The following is a 16,638-nucleotide window of genomic DNA, read 5'->3' on the forward strand; positions in this document are numbered from 1 at the left end:
TAATTAACTTTAACTTAAAACTGATTTTCATTAAACAAATTTAACTACTAAACTATGCAATCATTCAAAAATCCAAATCAGACATTTGCATAAGCACAAGCATTCAAATTTATACTTTAGCCGAGTTTAACACACAACTCGACTAACACAACGCGTCGCGGAACGTGCTATCGTATTATTATAAAAGGGTCACCTAGCTTACTCATGGTGGTCAGATGACTGATTCAGGCCAAAATCTACGAAATCTATTCTTCAGAGAGAGAAATCAAGGCAAGAAGGGTAAAAAGTCATAGAAGTCAAGGGGTATAATAGTAAAATAGTTTCAGCAGACAAAGATTGGTGAGAAGAAGTCCTAAAACTCGACCAGTTCTATCTAGGCTTCGTCCTACAGTCGATATGGCTCTGATACCACTCTGTAACACCCGGTTTATAAAAGAACATAAACCGAGCAATCATATACGTGCCAGGATCAAGTCACACGTATATACAACAGAATGAACAGTATATCATAGCACATATCACGTAAAAAGACATAATAAAGCGAATACGAAAGTTATTTATTACATTAATGACATAAATGTCTGATACAGCGGAAGCGAAGTACAAAATACGAATAAAGCTCTCCGGAGCTGAAGCAGGGCGCCACAGGGACGTCGACTGGGAGACGAACACCTAGAAGTCCTCGTAGTCCTGGTAGCGCTGGACGAACTCCCTCGTGTCGGCAGGAACTGAGCAGCAGTACCGTATCCGAGAGGAAAAAGTAGAGAAGAGGCAAGAGTGAGTACACAACTTGTACTCAACAAGTATAACACAAACTATGAGGCTCTAAGGTTGGCTGACTGACTGCATTAGCTTTTAAGTCTTGGCAAAATTTTAATAAAACTATTTACTACAAGTTGATGAATTACCATTAACCCAGTTACATAGTAATTAGTCAAATTTAATCGTGGTACTACTGAGAACCAAACCAAACCAAACCAAGGTAAACCCCGAGAGGCACCTCCCTCGTCGGAAGGAGACAACCCCACTAATCAAAAGGAGGATCTGGGCCGCTCATAACCGTGAGCACGGCTAGTATACCAGTTTTACACTCTGCAGAGGTTGCACATCTTTACCCACAAGTCGTGAGCTACGCCAGTTGTTCATCACACTTCCTTAGGTGAGATGACTAGCGACTCACTACGAGGCCGTTACAAAGGACACGTTGGTAAGGTGTAACCGCTAAGGATTCAGCCAATGCGTCGATGGTACCCACCTCGAGGGGTACGCACACCAAGCCTCGTAGCCTGGGCACCATTGAGGTTCGACTCCCCTCTTGCCCCGTCGGTAAGTTACTCCCGAACCAAAATGGCCTAATTAGTAAGCCAAGACCGTCCCATTCCAGTCTTGTGGTAGCGCTGTTGTCCCAGGTTGTCGCTCTATGAACCGGTCCTTATGGAGAGTGGCCAACCAAGCACTAAGCACCGTGCTGGCCCCCTAAACCATGTTTCTAACAAAAGCCAATTTTAACGAGACGTGAGCCACTCAAGCCACACAGAGTGCCACTCTCAGAATTAAATTCAAGTAAACCATTAATCAATTTTATTAAAAAGGACCAGAGTGTGTTATAGCACAGCAACCTAGCACATCTAACCAAAATGCAACCCAAAGGATATATATAAAGGATATAATGTGGCTAGGAAATCCTTATAGGCATACAGTATTCAATGCAGTATGAAAATGTATTTAAATGATAGGTGGTGTTCATGTTATACTTGCCTTCCTCGTACTGCTCTGGCTGCTGCTCAAAGTGCTCGGAAGACGGCTGCTCCGGGTACTGGTACTGGGTCTCCTCAGATGGATCAACGTCTACTCACGATCACATGGCCAAAAACAGTTCACAACATAAACATACAAGCAAACAAAGGCTAACACTAATAAACCGTACAACAATACATAAAAACAGCACACTAAACTAGTCTAAAATTATTCTATGCGTTACAACGATCGCGTGGATATAAAGAACGCTAGAAACGGAGCTAAAACGCATTTTCCAGGCTAAAAACAAGTTCTAGGGGCTTATCTGTAAGAAAACTAAGGTTCCAGGGGGTTTTCTGCAAAAACCGAGGACTAAAACGTAATTAAACGTTAACTCCAGGGTCTAACTCGCAAAATTACCAAGCTAGGACGGCGGGTTCAAATTCTACAAAGCTCAGGGGCTAAAACATAAAATCAGGGGCGGATTTGGAAATACTTTTGAACTACCAGGGACGGCGGGTTTAATTCAGAGAACTACGGGGTCTCTTTAGCAAAGATCCAAGGGTGAAGCGGTACGCAGGGATTTCGGCCGCTGGATCCGGATCTAACGGTCTGGATCTAATGGGTAAGTTGATCTAATCACGGCCGTAGACTTCGGATCGGACGGCCAAGGTGGCTTGTGGGCGATGGCGGCGGTGGAACGCGCCGGAAACCTCTGTTCCGCGGCGGCGCACGATGGGGGGTCACCGGAGTTTGCCAAATCCGGCACTCCGGGGGTCAATTCGACCCGCGCCAGGGTTAGGGGTGCTCCTCACGCCGTGCGTGATCCACTGGAGACTAAAAAGGAGGCGGTTCGGGCTCGGAGCATGGACCTCGATGGCGATGGCGGCCCTGGGCGGCGCAGGGCTTGCCGGCGAGAGGCGTGAAGGCCACTCTGGGCGCGGGCTGTGGTGCAAAGGGAGTGCTCGTGCGCGTGCGGGGTCAGGGCGAACCCAAGCCAGGGTCACGCGGGGCTGGGGTGGTCTGCAGAAGGCGTGGCCATGGCGGAGCGGCGGCGGGGGAACGCCGGAGGCGGTGCTCTGCCAACCAAGTGGCCTACGGCCCAAATGTCCTGGCGCAAAAGGAGGCACGGGTCTCCAGGGGGCTCACCGAGGGGTTGTGGTGGACAGAGCTGCGGCGCAGGGTGGTCGTCGGTGAAGTCCGGGCGGTGGTCGCGGGCGGCGCTCGTGGAGAAGGTCGCTGCAGAGGTTGGAGTGGAGTGCAGCGGCCCGGGGAAGCTCCAGAGGTCGAGGCGGAGCCGGTGCGCTCCTCGGCCGGGGCTCCGGTGTGGCGGAGCGGCGTAGCCGCGGTGGCGCAGAGCTGCGGCACGGCGGAGTGGGGCGGTGCGGCGGCAGCTAGGTTTAGGGCGGCGCTGGGGGGAGATGGGATGCAGGGAGGTCCGCGGGGTGGTTTAAAGAGGGCGCCAGGATCTCGGCGTGCGCGCTCAAGAAGGAAACCGGCGGGGTTCTCGGGCGGGGATCACGGCTGGCCGTTGCGCGGCCGGGAGAGGTGGGGAAGACGGGCCTGGTCAGGCGGGCCCGGGCGGTCAGCGAAAGCGGGGGTCGGGCGAGCGGGGGCGTGCGCTCTGCGGGCGTGAGGCGCCGGGCTGGCTGACGGGTGGGCCCAGTGCTGGCAGGTGGGCCAGGCGGAGTGGAGGGCGACGCGCGAGAGTGGGCGCTGCCGGAGCAGGCCGGCGCGAGGTGGGCCTGGGGTGTGGGCCGTGTGGTGCGGGAAAAAGGGCTGGCGCAAGGGAGGGAGTGGGCCGTTGCGGGTTGGGTTGTTGGGTTTTCTTTCCTATTCTATTTCTTTCCTCTTTTCTATTCCTAATACAAACAAACTTAACCCAAATGAATCCAAATTTGAATTTGAATTCACTCAAGCTCTCAAACAAATTAAACCAATGCTCCAGCATGATGCATCAACCAAGTTTAAACTTATGGTAAAATTTTTAATACTTGAGGAACAAAAATTTAGATTAAATGCCAACTAAACACAATAAACCTTAGAAATTTAAATAAAGCCAATTAAATTTATTATTAAATATTGAAATTTGGATTAGGGTGTTACATCTACTTCGCTCTGTAGTACCAAACCCAAGTCGATGTACATGGTGCTCTCTAGCATGCCAGTTAATTTGACCTGCAATTGACAAGGAGGATAAATGTTAAATTCAGGGGTTATCGGCTAGCTAGCTAATGTTGATGACGTCAGCAATAAGCTATCGGACAGCTGATCTAAGGGCAAGCTATGCTTAAAGCAATGTAGATTGAGGCCAGCACCCAGATCTTGATCCAATCAGCTATGGTGATGAGATCACGAAGGAAGCCAACAGTGAACAGATGTAAGCCAGATAAATTGTGGTAAAAACTTAAAAATTTAGATTAAACGGATTAACCTAGCAAGATCTAAGCTTACCGATAACTTGTGATAAAGCTAAAACAAGCTAGACTAAATGGATTAATCTAACAAGTTGATAACTTTTACTAATAAATTGTGAATAAATTAGATTTAGGTAAAGCGATGCGCTAGCGCTACAAACCTAAGATCTAACATATTCGATAGCTTGAGCGCTATAGATAGAGGAAGAAGCGATGCGCCGTCAACCTTGAGCCTATCTACGCAACTCGATGACTCGTAACTTACCAACAAGTTGGAGATCAAAGCCGATGTAGCCCCGCTTGCTAAAAGAACTCGTAAAGAGAAAAATGCTACTTCACCTAAAATTTGGCAAAGTCGTCGACATGAAAAGTAGATGCGTAATGTAAAAGTTTTTGATTGCATGTGGTTGATCAAATCTTACAAGACCCGTAGGTATTCTATTTATAGCATAGTCTAGGACTCCTTGTTGATCACAACGAGATTACAACTTAATTTTCAAGAAAAATAAACTTCCTAAATTAAAATTCTAAGAGAACTTGCCGACGCATTCAGCTCCATCTTGGCTCCACCCGCTACACGCTTTTTCAGCCCATAGGCCCAACACGCTCCTCTTTCCCCTTTGTTCCAGTGTCGGCCCATTTCTCATCGACTGCCTGCTCACCAGTTTCTCATCGACTGCTTGCTCACTAGATTGACATGTACCAAAAGCAGTGCCAACACATCCCCCAATTTCGGAATAAAAGTATATTTTTGTTCCAAAATTCTTGAGCCATGATTGCCTCTTCACTTCAATTACTCCGCACGGCGCTTGAACATTTTTCCCACGCTCCACACAAATGGTTCTCCGAATACCATTTATGCCCCTGATACAAAATCTGGGTTACAGCAACCCCCTCCTTCTTATCCACCGTCACTTGCTTTTGAGCATTCTCTCGCCTCAAGAATAGATCTACTACTCCTCTAGTATTCGACCCCCAAACTTCTACTTCATACTACTAAAAAAACTTAGCTGTGACCTTTAAAAAGACCCTCGGAGGCGGGTGTTGACGATCGCTACAGACCATTTTCAAGTGTCAATTTGAGCAAAATAAATGGATGAACTAGCATTTTTTACGCTCATGACGCTAATAAATCACCAAATTTCACATGTCCTTGTAGAATTTTATGAGTGCAAATTTTTGGCTAAAAATAAAGGGCAATCATACCCTTTGATCCAAGGAGCAAAAGTCCCGTCCAATCACAAGCCGCCACACAAACATCACATGGATTGGAGGGCCCACAAACCACAACAAACCGATGTACCTCAAGCCCAAGTCATCAATCGGGAGCATGAGGGCCCACTTACAAGTGACCCAGCCCAAGATGAAGGCAATTGGAGAGCAGGCCAAGTCAGCCGACCATGTCAGTCGGCCGAGCTGACCTTGGCTCGGCTCTTCCTTGGCCGCCATGTGGTGCTCTGCTATTTGCTGCCAATGTAGGTTTTGGGTGATTCCACTCAAATCCCGGCAAGGGGCTGCTGGTTCCCTCCTATAAATACAACGGGAGGAGCTCTATTTGGGACACACCAAGACATCAACAGTGAAGATGAAGGAGGTGTCACAATTCAAGTCGGCAGTGATGACAAGTAGTTGTGGTTTTCTTAATTTTTTTATGACTATGATGAGTCATTGTTGTAAAGCGCCCCAGACATTCAAACAATATTATGTTGGTAAGGGCCACAATATTTGAAGGAGAGTTTTCTTTTCTTTTTCTTTTTGCCTTCCCTTTTTTTGTTTGGGCTGGCTGCTCACGGTTTCCTCCACTTGGAACCGGGGCCGCAAGGTTAGGTAAACTGGTGATTAGTGGGGGGATTAGTGGTGCACTGGTGCTGGTATGGTGGGTGACTTAAGGGTGTGTATGATTCCTGGTTTGAGCACTAGACACGTCAGTATGTTCAGTCTAGAGAGCATGAGTGTTTTTCCCCTGAATCTGCTGTACATTCAAAGTTCTCAAAAACCCGTGTCACTTTGGTATTATCTGTCAATTTGTTAAGCTTCCTGTGCTGTTTGACAAATTATTTCTAAGCTTGTGTTTGGACAGCATTAAATCATGTGTTGTTAATTTATTTTGCTAAGAACTGAAGTCCTGTTCAATGAATAGTAATTTGTCTATCATATTTTCACTTCACTTATTAGAAATGAATCTGTATGAAGTGTTGCGTCTACAACAATGTATGCGGAATGGTGCAAGGCTGCAACAGCTTGGACTTCCTATTCCAGCCACCATGCTTGGAAAACATGCGGCCATTCCTCCTTACAAGAATTTGCTAATGCGTAGTAATGGCCAGGACTCTGATTCTGATTACGATCCTGACCAGGACGATAACTGTGAAGGCGATTTGTGTGCTGCTAACAAAGCTAAGGTGCTAATTCCTCTATCTTGTGAGGGCTTAACATGTTACTTCTTCGCTAATGCAATTTAATTCTGTGCAAGCCTTGTTGATCAATCTATGGTTGCATTTATTTGTAGGAAGCATTGAAGGTCTCAAAGAAGACTTGCAAGGAAACTAGTAACAAAAGTTCTGCTGACATGGCTCCTAGTGGGGTGAAGCCTCGGTCTAAGAAGAGAGTTGTTGTAGATCAGCAAACAACTAGAACTAACAGGCCTAAGAGAAGCTTGGCAGCAAGTGACATTCCAGTGCCAACTCCAACTCCATCTGTGCCTCGTGCTAGCCAAGATGAAGAAAATGTTGGCAACTTTGATGACCACCTACAGCCATTTGTTCAAGGCAAGTTCTACAACCATGCTCGTTACCAATTTTATAATTGCTTTGACCGGATGATTAGCACATTTTTACTGTCTGCCTATTTTTAGAAGATGGTTTTGACCAGCCTAACAGCAACATCTCAGTTGCCAATGGAAGTGATGGCATTGACAACCAGCAAGGTAATGGTACTTCCCTACCCTATGAGCACAACCTGTTGGCTGTTGAAGTAGATCGTTCTGTCCAACCTGATGACAATCACACTGAAGGCATGTTTTTGCACCCGTTTCTGTTTTTGCCTTTTCATTATCTGTAGGGACATGGGTAGCGAAAAACAAAAGATTTCTACCCATAACCAGGTACTGCTGTTATAGATCACGAGATTACCACTAGACGTGCGGGTGCGGAACTTCTGAAGCGCGTCGATGTTGTGCATATGGAAGCCGACAGTGCAGTTGCGAGAACCTCCTCACGAGTGGCTCGTCCTTGTGGAGAAGATGTGTCACCTCCAAGGTATCCACACGTACGGAAAGAAGCGTCACACTCCAGACTGCTAGATCCGCAAGAGCGACCTAGGGCTTGGCGCACAAGAGGGCGGGCATCAGAGGATGTGGCTTTGGGGGGGAGGGTGGACGACCAAGAGGAAGGGATTAGGGTTTTGCCCCCCCCTCTGTTTATATAGCCCCTGGGGCACCCCATTTGGGCCTGATGAGGCCCATTAGTGCACCTAAGCCCGGTCTAATTCGGATCTCATCCTTATTAGGCTTCTAGCCCGTTAAGTGTGTGACTCTATGGGATCACATGCGAATCGACATGTCCCGAGTACTCTTACTCGGCCCAATAGTAGACAGCGACCTCTAGCAAGACATGTCAACTCCTATGCGCACGCAAAGATCATATCAGACGAGCCATCACGATGTCATATACATGTTGTTCCTTTTGCCTCATGATATTTGGTTTTGCTCTAAGCTGACCTCTCTTTCTAGATGTTGTGATCCAGATCCTTGGTTAACACTTAACCACAGCATGGCCATGCACTTCTTGATCTGACTCACTCGAGGGGCCCGGAAATATCTCTCTCAGATAGAGAGGGACAAATCCCATCTCGACTGACCATGTCTCACAACATGCTTCTTGGCAAACCCGAAAACCACCTTTATAACTACCCAGTTACGGAGTAGCATTTGATGGCTCCTAAGTAAGTCAGTTCACATCTTATGATCATCTCTATGATTACCTCTAGGGCATATTTCTTACAGTCTCCCACTTGCACTAGAGTCAATCTAGAATGTATCTAATACCCATTGCTCTTGTGTGCGCCTCATGCTTGGGTTGCGGAAGAGGTTTTGTCAACGGATCTGAAACATTCAAATCTGTGTGTATTTTACATATCTTGATCTCACCCTATTCGATGAGCTCTTGAATAAGGTGGAATCGCCACATGACATGTTTGCTTTTCTAGTGATTCTGAGGCTCCTTTGCTTGTGCAATAGCCCCACTATTGTCACAGTAAAGATCCAGCAGGCTGGATGCATTTGGAAACACACCAAGCTGATGAATAATGAACTTCCTTATCCAAACACCTTCCTTCGCAGCTTCAGAAGCTGCGATGTACTCGGCTTCTGTTGTAGAATCAGTCACGGTCTCTTGCTTAGAACTCTTCCATCTTATAGCACCACCATTTATTGTGAACACGTAATCTGATTGGGACCTTGACTCGTCTTTGTCAGTTTGGAAACTAGCATCGGTGTAACCCATTACAACAAGCTCCTCCTCACCTACATAGACTAGAAACGCATTCTTAGTTCTTCTCAATTACTTAAGAATGTTTTTCATAGCTTTCCAGTGACTCTCAACTGGATTAGACTGGTGCCTGCTCGTAACACTTAGAGCATCAGAAACATATGGGTGGGTACTTATCATTGCATACATAATAGATCCAATTGCCGAGGCATATGGAACTTGGTTCATGCGCTCCCACTCATCAGCCGTCCTAGGACACTGAGTCTTACTGAGATGTATGCCATGTGACATAGGCAAAAACCCTTTCTTTGCCTCTTCCATGCTGAACCGTTTCAGCACTTTGTCAATATAAGTATCCTGGCCTTAATCCTATAAGCCTCTTCAATCTATCTTTGTCAAGTGAGTTGGCTCTGTCCTAAGTCGTTTCCGCCTGCAGGTGGGCCCCTTGATCCGCGTGAGTCTGAATTCTATGCTCTGATTGGTCGATGTGATTCTACCTCGAATCAATAGGTGCTTGTAGCCTGCATTTTAGCTCAATTTCCAACATTGCATATTTTCTAAAGGCATAGTAGGTTTTGGGTTTATCTTGGATATGTATGTGTGTGAGAAATGCAAACTCTCATGATTTTCTAATCAAATTGGCGCTTGAAAATGGTATTTATCGAGTGTCAACGGTTCTATGAATGATAGCTCTTAGGATTCTCATTTGTGTGTGCACTAGCATTCGTTTAATTATGTGGCCATGCTTATAAAATGGGAAATAACTATTATCATAGTTGCCAGTAATTTAGCACAACTTTACAATGCGACGACCATGTAATAGTTTTGTTAGCATAATGCAATCCTTGTTTTCCATGACAAATTAAAGTGTCAACATTATCAAAATAGGAATCTAGAGGCTCAAATCATAGGGCCTCAACTTTGTCAAGGGAATCATAAAACTATTACGACCCTACTTATTATGCCTACCTTAAGATGAATTGAATTCTATTTCTTGACACAGTAACAACATATACAAATGAAATACTTCTACGCTGGCAAAATATGGCTAGAGTCCATTGGAGATACATTATATATCTTAGGCTCGGTTTGGATGTAGATATTGGAAGGCTTGGCATTGAATTGGGTTCAATGCCAAAGCAGAGTAGTATTGGTAATGGGCTACAATACCAAATCCATTGTTTGGATGTAGATAAAATTATTAGATGGAATCCAGAGAGGTAACATATTCCAATTCATGTTTGGATGTTCATACCTTAGCTTTGGGAACTAGACCATCTTCTTCTCCTCTCTCACCACGCCGCCCCACCTCCTAGGTGGAGCTCACCGCGCCGCCGCCGCCGCCTGGCCGGAGCTCAACCGCGTGGCCCGCCCTTCAGGTCGGAGCTCACCGTGCAGCCCGCCTCCATGGGGCGTAGGAAAGAGGAGGAGGCGCGCCAGACGGGAGGAAGGAAAGGAAGGGCGCCGGCCGTGAGGTAGAGGGAGAGGTCGGGAAAATCGAATGCATGCGAATGCAGAGGGTCGGGGGTCCGAATTGGGGGAGGGGGTTCAGCGGTAAGTTGAATACCGCTTGGTATTGGAGGTAAATTCCAATGCCAATTCCTAATGCATCCAAACAGCTGATGTTGGGTACAGTCAATGCCGATTCCAAATTCAGGTCTCCAATACCTACATCCAAACGGAGCCTTAAGGATATGCTAACTTGTCATGTAGCAAGAGATATATTGATCATTAAATCCTCACTACTATTTATCTTTTTTGTCTACCTTGAGGATATAGGTTTACATGGAAACTGATTCTATATCTTAATATCATATCTTCATCATAGCAACAAACTCATCTCTATCTTAAAAGATATCACCATATAGCCTCAAGCTCTGATTATATATCTTAAGGATATTGACAGTAAAGCTACAAGTAACTATTTCTCTATCTTAGAGATATAGCTAGTACAGTCGCCAATGGCTATATAAACAGGCTCATTCCCGATTCACTCCATCAACAACATTGCAATATAAACAGTCTTATATCAAAGGTTTGCAAGCTCTTCCCCCGAAGGAAGGAAGCTGAAGTTGTGTGGGGAGCACACCATGGCCACCGATGCCCCTCATGTTCTTGTAGTTGATGATACATTTCTTGATCGTCTTGTGGCATCTCGAGTCCTAAAGAGTTGCAACATTCGAGGTGCAATATGGCTGTTGTGATTCTTTCTACTCCATTCTACAACTAGTCTTTTTCTTATATTGCTTATCATGTTTTATTGTTTATTATTTTCACACTTCTTGAAACTGGTTAAAATAGTAGTACAGAGTAGGGATTTGGGATTCTATACTAGCATTGATGTCTTTGTGTGATGTTCTGATTAAGATTTTTCTATTGTAACATGATCTGACTTTAAATATAGTATAAATAGGAAGTTTTACAATTTATAATATGTATAAAGTCAAGCTATTTCAGTGTCTTTAGTGTTCTTTATGTTAACATATATATTAAGTGTTTTGATGTTCAATAATCCATATTGTTGTTATAAATGTTATTATTTAATTTGCAGTGACTATTATGGAGGGTCCAAAGCAAGCCTTGGAGTTTCTAAATATGGTATATCAATATTTTTATATAGTTTATATATGCGAATGATATTGACATGGATGCACTTACTCAATTTAGTTGATTTGGTTATGTACTTATCAACATGTTCTACATAATCATTCTATGTAGGAACATGATGTGAAGTTGATTCTGACTGATTATTGTATGCCTGATATGACTGGGTATGATCTTCTAGTGGAGATTAAGGTAGAGTCCTTTCATAAATAAAAACTTATAGTTTTAATTTTGTGCCACATATAGTTTCATTGACCTATGTTATGTTGAATTTTGTGTATGTCATCTCTAAATATTGAAAGACCTTATTATTTATTAACAATTTTTTAATTCACTCAAGGAATCACCTAAGCTGAAGCACATTCCTGTGGTGATCATGTCCTCTGACAACATCCCTGAAAGGATGAAAAAGTGAGTGAATATTAGAACTATAAAGACATTGCATCAGATAGACAATTGCTACCTATAGGTATTCACTTTATATTGCGCGCACCTTTTGTATGTAGGTGCTTCGATGCAGGGGCAAAGGAGTATATCATTAAGCCTCTCAATGCTATTGACGTGCCCCGTGTTCTGAGTTACATTTGATGAGACGGTGAGGGTAACAAATAAAGGACTACAAGAACTCCTATATAGGGTTCTATATTTCCATCTTTCTAGTCGTCGTTATTTACATTTGACCATGTGTGGTCATCTTTATGTCATTAGTTTTGTAATATCCGATTCAACTTCTATCAGACGGTGATGTGGTTTTTACGAATATTATGTGTCTTACTTTCTATACTATCCAGTTTCGTATAAACCTAAGTAGGGATATAAACGGATCGGATACAGACGGATATTACTGATATCGTATTTGTTTTCATATTTGTGTTCGAATACGGAGTCGGATACGGACAGTGTTAGTTTTTGTTGGATAAGATTGTAATGGATATCGACATCATAAAAATATAACTTTTGAACATTCAGATATGGATCGATTATGGATATTGGATACTCGGAATCGGATATGGACAGATAAAAACCCTTTCAGATCGGACTGAATTCGAATACGGTCGGGAAATATCCGTACCATTTACATCCCTAAACCTAAGTTTGTGATGGAGATTTTGTATCACAAACTAGTCAGACTTGGACATGGTGGATCTGATGGTTCCTTATCTGTTTTCCAATGCCAGAGAAAGCAAGGGAGGACAAGACAGATTTTTTTTCCTCCTTTTGCCTCTAGGCCTTGCACAATTTTCTACATTATTGCTTAAATTCTTCTCCAAGTTTGGTCCAGAAGTCTTCTAAAATGTATTCCATGACTTCTAGATGGGCCTTCTATGATTCATCCATGAATTTAACTCTGAGCTCAGATCAATACATTAGTAGCCTCGATATTTCCTAAACTGACATTAATTCACTGAATCGTTGTGTGATATTTTTAAATCCTACTTTCTTGACCATGGAGTAATACTTGAGTCATCATGGCTCAAATAGACTTCAAATGGGGCAAGTCTAATCATATCAAAGCCCATCTAGACTGTGGACCATGCCCCATTGCTCCACATGTATGCATGGCTTGGAGTAGCCCTTCAAGTTGGCAAGCTGCAACTTCTCTTTTGGGTACCATTTGATGTTATTTTATTGAAATACATGGAAATAACATAGCTATGCAAATTGTCATGAGTAGGCAAAAATAATCAACATTGATTATTACACCTAAAGATAATAGCCAAAATTCTCTAATTTGACACTAGGAAAATGGAGGCTTCCTTATCTGATACTATTCGACACCGTTGAACTTTTTATTACTTATTTGACACTTTCATGCATTTTGTTACTTAACTCTAACTTACCCATGGATTTCATCTCTTTTTCATCGGCCAAAGTGACCTTTAAAGCACTTCCAAAATTCATGAATTTTTTTTATTGATAAACATATGGGCACGAACGCATTTTAAATAAAGACACACATGTACAAATTAAAATGGTAAAGTTAAAATTCAATAAACTAGGTTATTTTTTAAGATTATTCAAATTTTAAGGGGCACTGCATTCTAAACTTTGTAGGAAAATACCTAGTATTCTTCTAGTGTGATGGAGCAATTTATAAAATTAGTTTATATCATAAGTTACATAGGGAATTTTGAAGTTCTTTAACAAACTTTGCTGAAGTTCTTTCACAATAACAAAATTTTAATATAACTTCAAAATTATTTGTGTAACTTATGACATAAAATACTTTTATAAACTACTCCTATAGGAATATTAACTGCCTTTCCATATTTTTTTAAAGTAATAATGTTATGCCTTAAAAATATCTTCACCACGCTAACAGTAACATGCCGCTCGCTACCATAATTCATTGCATCGTACCACTATAAATCAAGGCTGTTATGGCCTCCTTTCACCTTTTCAGATATAAGGCATGTGATTGTGGGTGTGGTAGAAACTTAGAGTTTGGAGAGGGGTGCTGAACTGTCCACGAGATGGCACAACCATAAAATGGACGAACACAATATCCACAGTTTGCTCTAAATCTATGTGGCACCCTGTGGGGTTGTAGACATAGAGCAGTAAACATATCCATGTGGATCCCTGAAATGTTTTAGCACCAATACACTAGCTCATATCTAGGATCAGCACGGAAAATTTTGATATCTGCTCCGACTTTTAATGAGCCTACAAACTAGGTTCCCACCATTCATCCCCCACCTTGAACCCTAGTCTCTCTCATGGCCACCACATACTTAGCTCTCTTTCAACAATGTAGCATCAGCCTGCAACCCACATGGTGATATGTGGATTAGTTTCCCACCAATGGCATGCAAAATGGCAATCAATTGATGATTGCTTGCAAAATAGTTGACACAGGTGATAGATCTCATGATGCTACACCGTGCAATGATACTCCACAACATTGTGGCCCGAGTAGGAAATAATCGTCCCCACCATTGCCACACTTTGGCAGCATAGTGAGCGCACAACATTAGCCTATGAGCACATCTAGGCATCTCCACATTATTTGTTCGCACAAGACATTTATACATGTATGCATGTACAAAACCACACATTATCAGCAAATACAACACAATACAATGTGTCAGTACACCGAGCCTTGCTTTCCCATGATGAGGTGAGCTTGTGAGGCACATGTTGTTCATCCTTTTAATGGTGGCTTACATAACTGTCAACCAATAAATGTGAATATAGTTGATTGCTAATAATAATCGATGTGATGAAATTGTTGAAATGATGTATCAATTGAAAAATTCATCACTAATTGCAATGTAGAAGATCTTTTTTCCTTTTCCAACCAATATGCTCCGTATAATGGCCAGTATGAATATATAATATCCATGGCAACAATTGGAGAGCCAAAGTGGATAACTAGTATTTGTACTAGTTTGTTTAAGCATCGACATCGAAAATATACATCCTTGTATGTAAATAACACCCTACAACCATTACTTTTCCTCTCTAATAATAATAACAGATTTCATCTCTCCCATATCGCGATGGCACATCTTGCAACCCACCTCTCCCGGTTGCAGATCTAGAATCAAAATCTGGTGGGGGTGGGGGGGGGGGGGGTAATTTTGGCAATGTATAAGGTGCAAACCAACCTCTTCATGCAATCGTGCAAACTTCTAATCTAGGCCACACGATCAATATCCAAGGGGGTACGCAGGGGGAGTGGGAGGGGGGATTTTCAAAAGTGTCATTAGAGGTGGGCATTGAAGTGTAAAATTACACAATCCCTGATGCCCCTTGAATGTTGATCATGTGGCCCAGATTAGAAGTTTGTACGGTTGCACGAAGAGGTTCGTTTGCACCTGATAGTTGCCCTTCTTCTTCTTCTTCTTCTTCTTCTTCTTCTTCTTCTTCTTTCACGGTTGAAAGTTGTGCGTATGTGTGGGGTGGGGTGGTGCTTTTGGGGGCTCCACGGGATGCATGGGATTAGGGGGATCCAATCTCCTTTGCCGTCGTGCTAGATCCACCCCTGCTACCTCCTTGCATTTTCCTCTATCTCCTAGTTGTTTTTATCTGCAGTGAGATGGTGGAAACACAACGAAACCCCATTTGGCCATGGAGAGGTGGGACTACCCTGGTGTAGCTAGTGGTGTCACATGAAAAGAGCCACCCTTACGTAGTTTCAGTGTTTTGAGACTACTCATTCCCTCGTCCAAGTAAAATGCCTATCCATTTACTATCAGGGTCCATTTCTCTCACGCCCACTATAACTATCACTGTTATGATGCCTCTCACCATTTTTTTGAATGGAAAACTTGGGGGGGGGGAGTTCCCTACAACAAGCTATATTAAAACAAATAAAAGAGAGTTACTTACAAAGCAGAGGGGGAGGGGAATTTACAACACAAAACTCAAGAGACGGATTTTAGCCATTGGGTAATACAAGCACGTTGATCCTCTCTAACTCTCACTAGTTGGAGCAAAATCTGGTTCTTAAAGTTTCTAACCCAAAGACTGATCGTTGGAGCACCATTGTCAAAGATCTTAGAATTCCTAAGTTTCCAGATTTCCACACAGCGATGATGAAGATTTCCATGAAGTAAGGTAAGCCAAGTACATTCTGAAGGTTCAAAACTCGGTCATTGATATCCACTATGCAAGGCCACCGAAAACCCAATTTGCGCCAACAAGCCGAGGCAAATGGGCAGCTGAAAAAGAGGTGGTCTAGGTCTTCCACAGAGTTAGAGGCACAAAAAATACAGTAGGAGTTTGGTTGGACATTGAAGTGTCTTCTAAGCAACATGCTTGTGTTCAGCCTGTCCACTGCCAAGAGCCATGCAAAGAATTTAAGTCTGGGAGTGCACTTAGACTTCGAAATCTTCTTGAAGATTGGATGCGAGTGAAGATTCTAAAAGACCATCTTATAATAGCGCCTAGATGAATAAACCCGATTTCTCCATAAAAAAATCCACTGGTCTTTAGAGTTATGGTCAAAAGCCACTGATTGAATGTGTTGCTGCAAGTCCAATAATTCAGTGAAAGCAGGTTCTGAGATTGGTAGGTTAAAAATTGTGTCAAGATCATCCGAAAGCATGACTTGGTTAACTGACACATCTGGGTTCAAGGCAAAGGAGAAGAGCCAAGGATACTTTGTAGAGAGTATTTCACCAGACCAAAAGATCATCCCAAAAGGAGACAGATGAACCATCGCCCACTGTATAGGTTGCTATACCTCTGTAAAGAGTACACAGCTTTAAAAGATCCCTCCACCAAAAGGATCCTAAGGCACCAGTAGCATGCGGCACTTTGTGTGCATAATACTTGTTCCAAATAAGATGAACCCAGGGGGTACTGTGCTTGTTATAGAATTTGTGAAGCTGCTTCAAGAGAAGGGCATACTTTTGTAATCTCAGGTTAAGCACACCAAGGCCACC

General features: G+C 43.3%; 1 protein-coding gene across 1 annotated transcript; it reads left to right on the forward strand.

The window, feature by feature from the left end:
• The first annotated feature begins 10,731 nt into the window (after nucleotides 1–10,731).
• LOC120713658 (two-component response regulator ORR12-like) lies at nucleotides 10,732–11,833 on the forward strand. The gene is made up of 5 exons (XM_039999586.1): nucleotides 10,732–10,825; nucleotides 11,193–11,239; nucleotides 11,360–11,437; nucleotides 11,586–11,656; nucleotides 11,752–11,833. The coding sequence occupies exons 1-5, from the start codon at nucleotides 10,732–10,734 to the stop codon at nucleotides 11,831–11,833; spliced, it is 372 nt and encodes a 123-aa protein (XP_039855520.1).
• Nucleotides 11,834–16,638: the final 4,805 nt, after the last annotated feature.

This window comes from Panicum virgatum, chromosome 6K, assembly GCF_016808335.1.
Source record: "Panicum virgatum strain AP13 chromosome 6K, P.virgatum_v5, whole genome shotgun sequence".
Lineage (NCBI taxonomy): Eukaryota > Viridiplantae > Streptophyta > Magnoliopsida > Poales > Poaceae > Panicum > Panicum virgatum.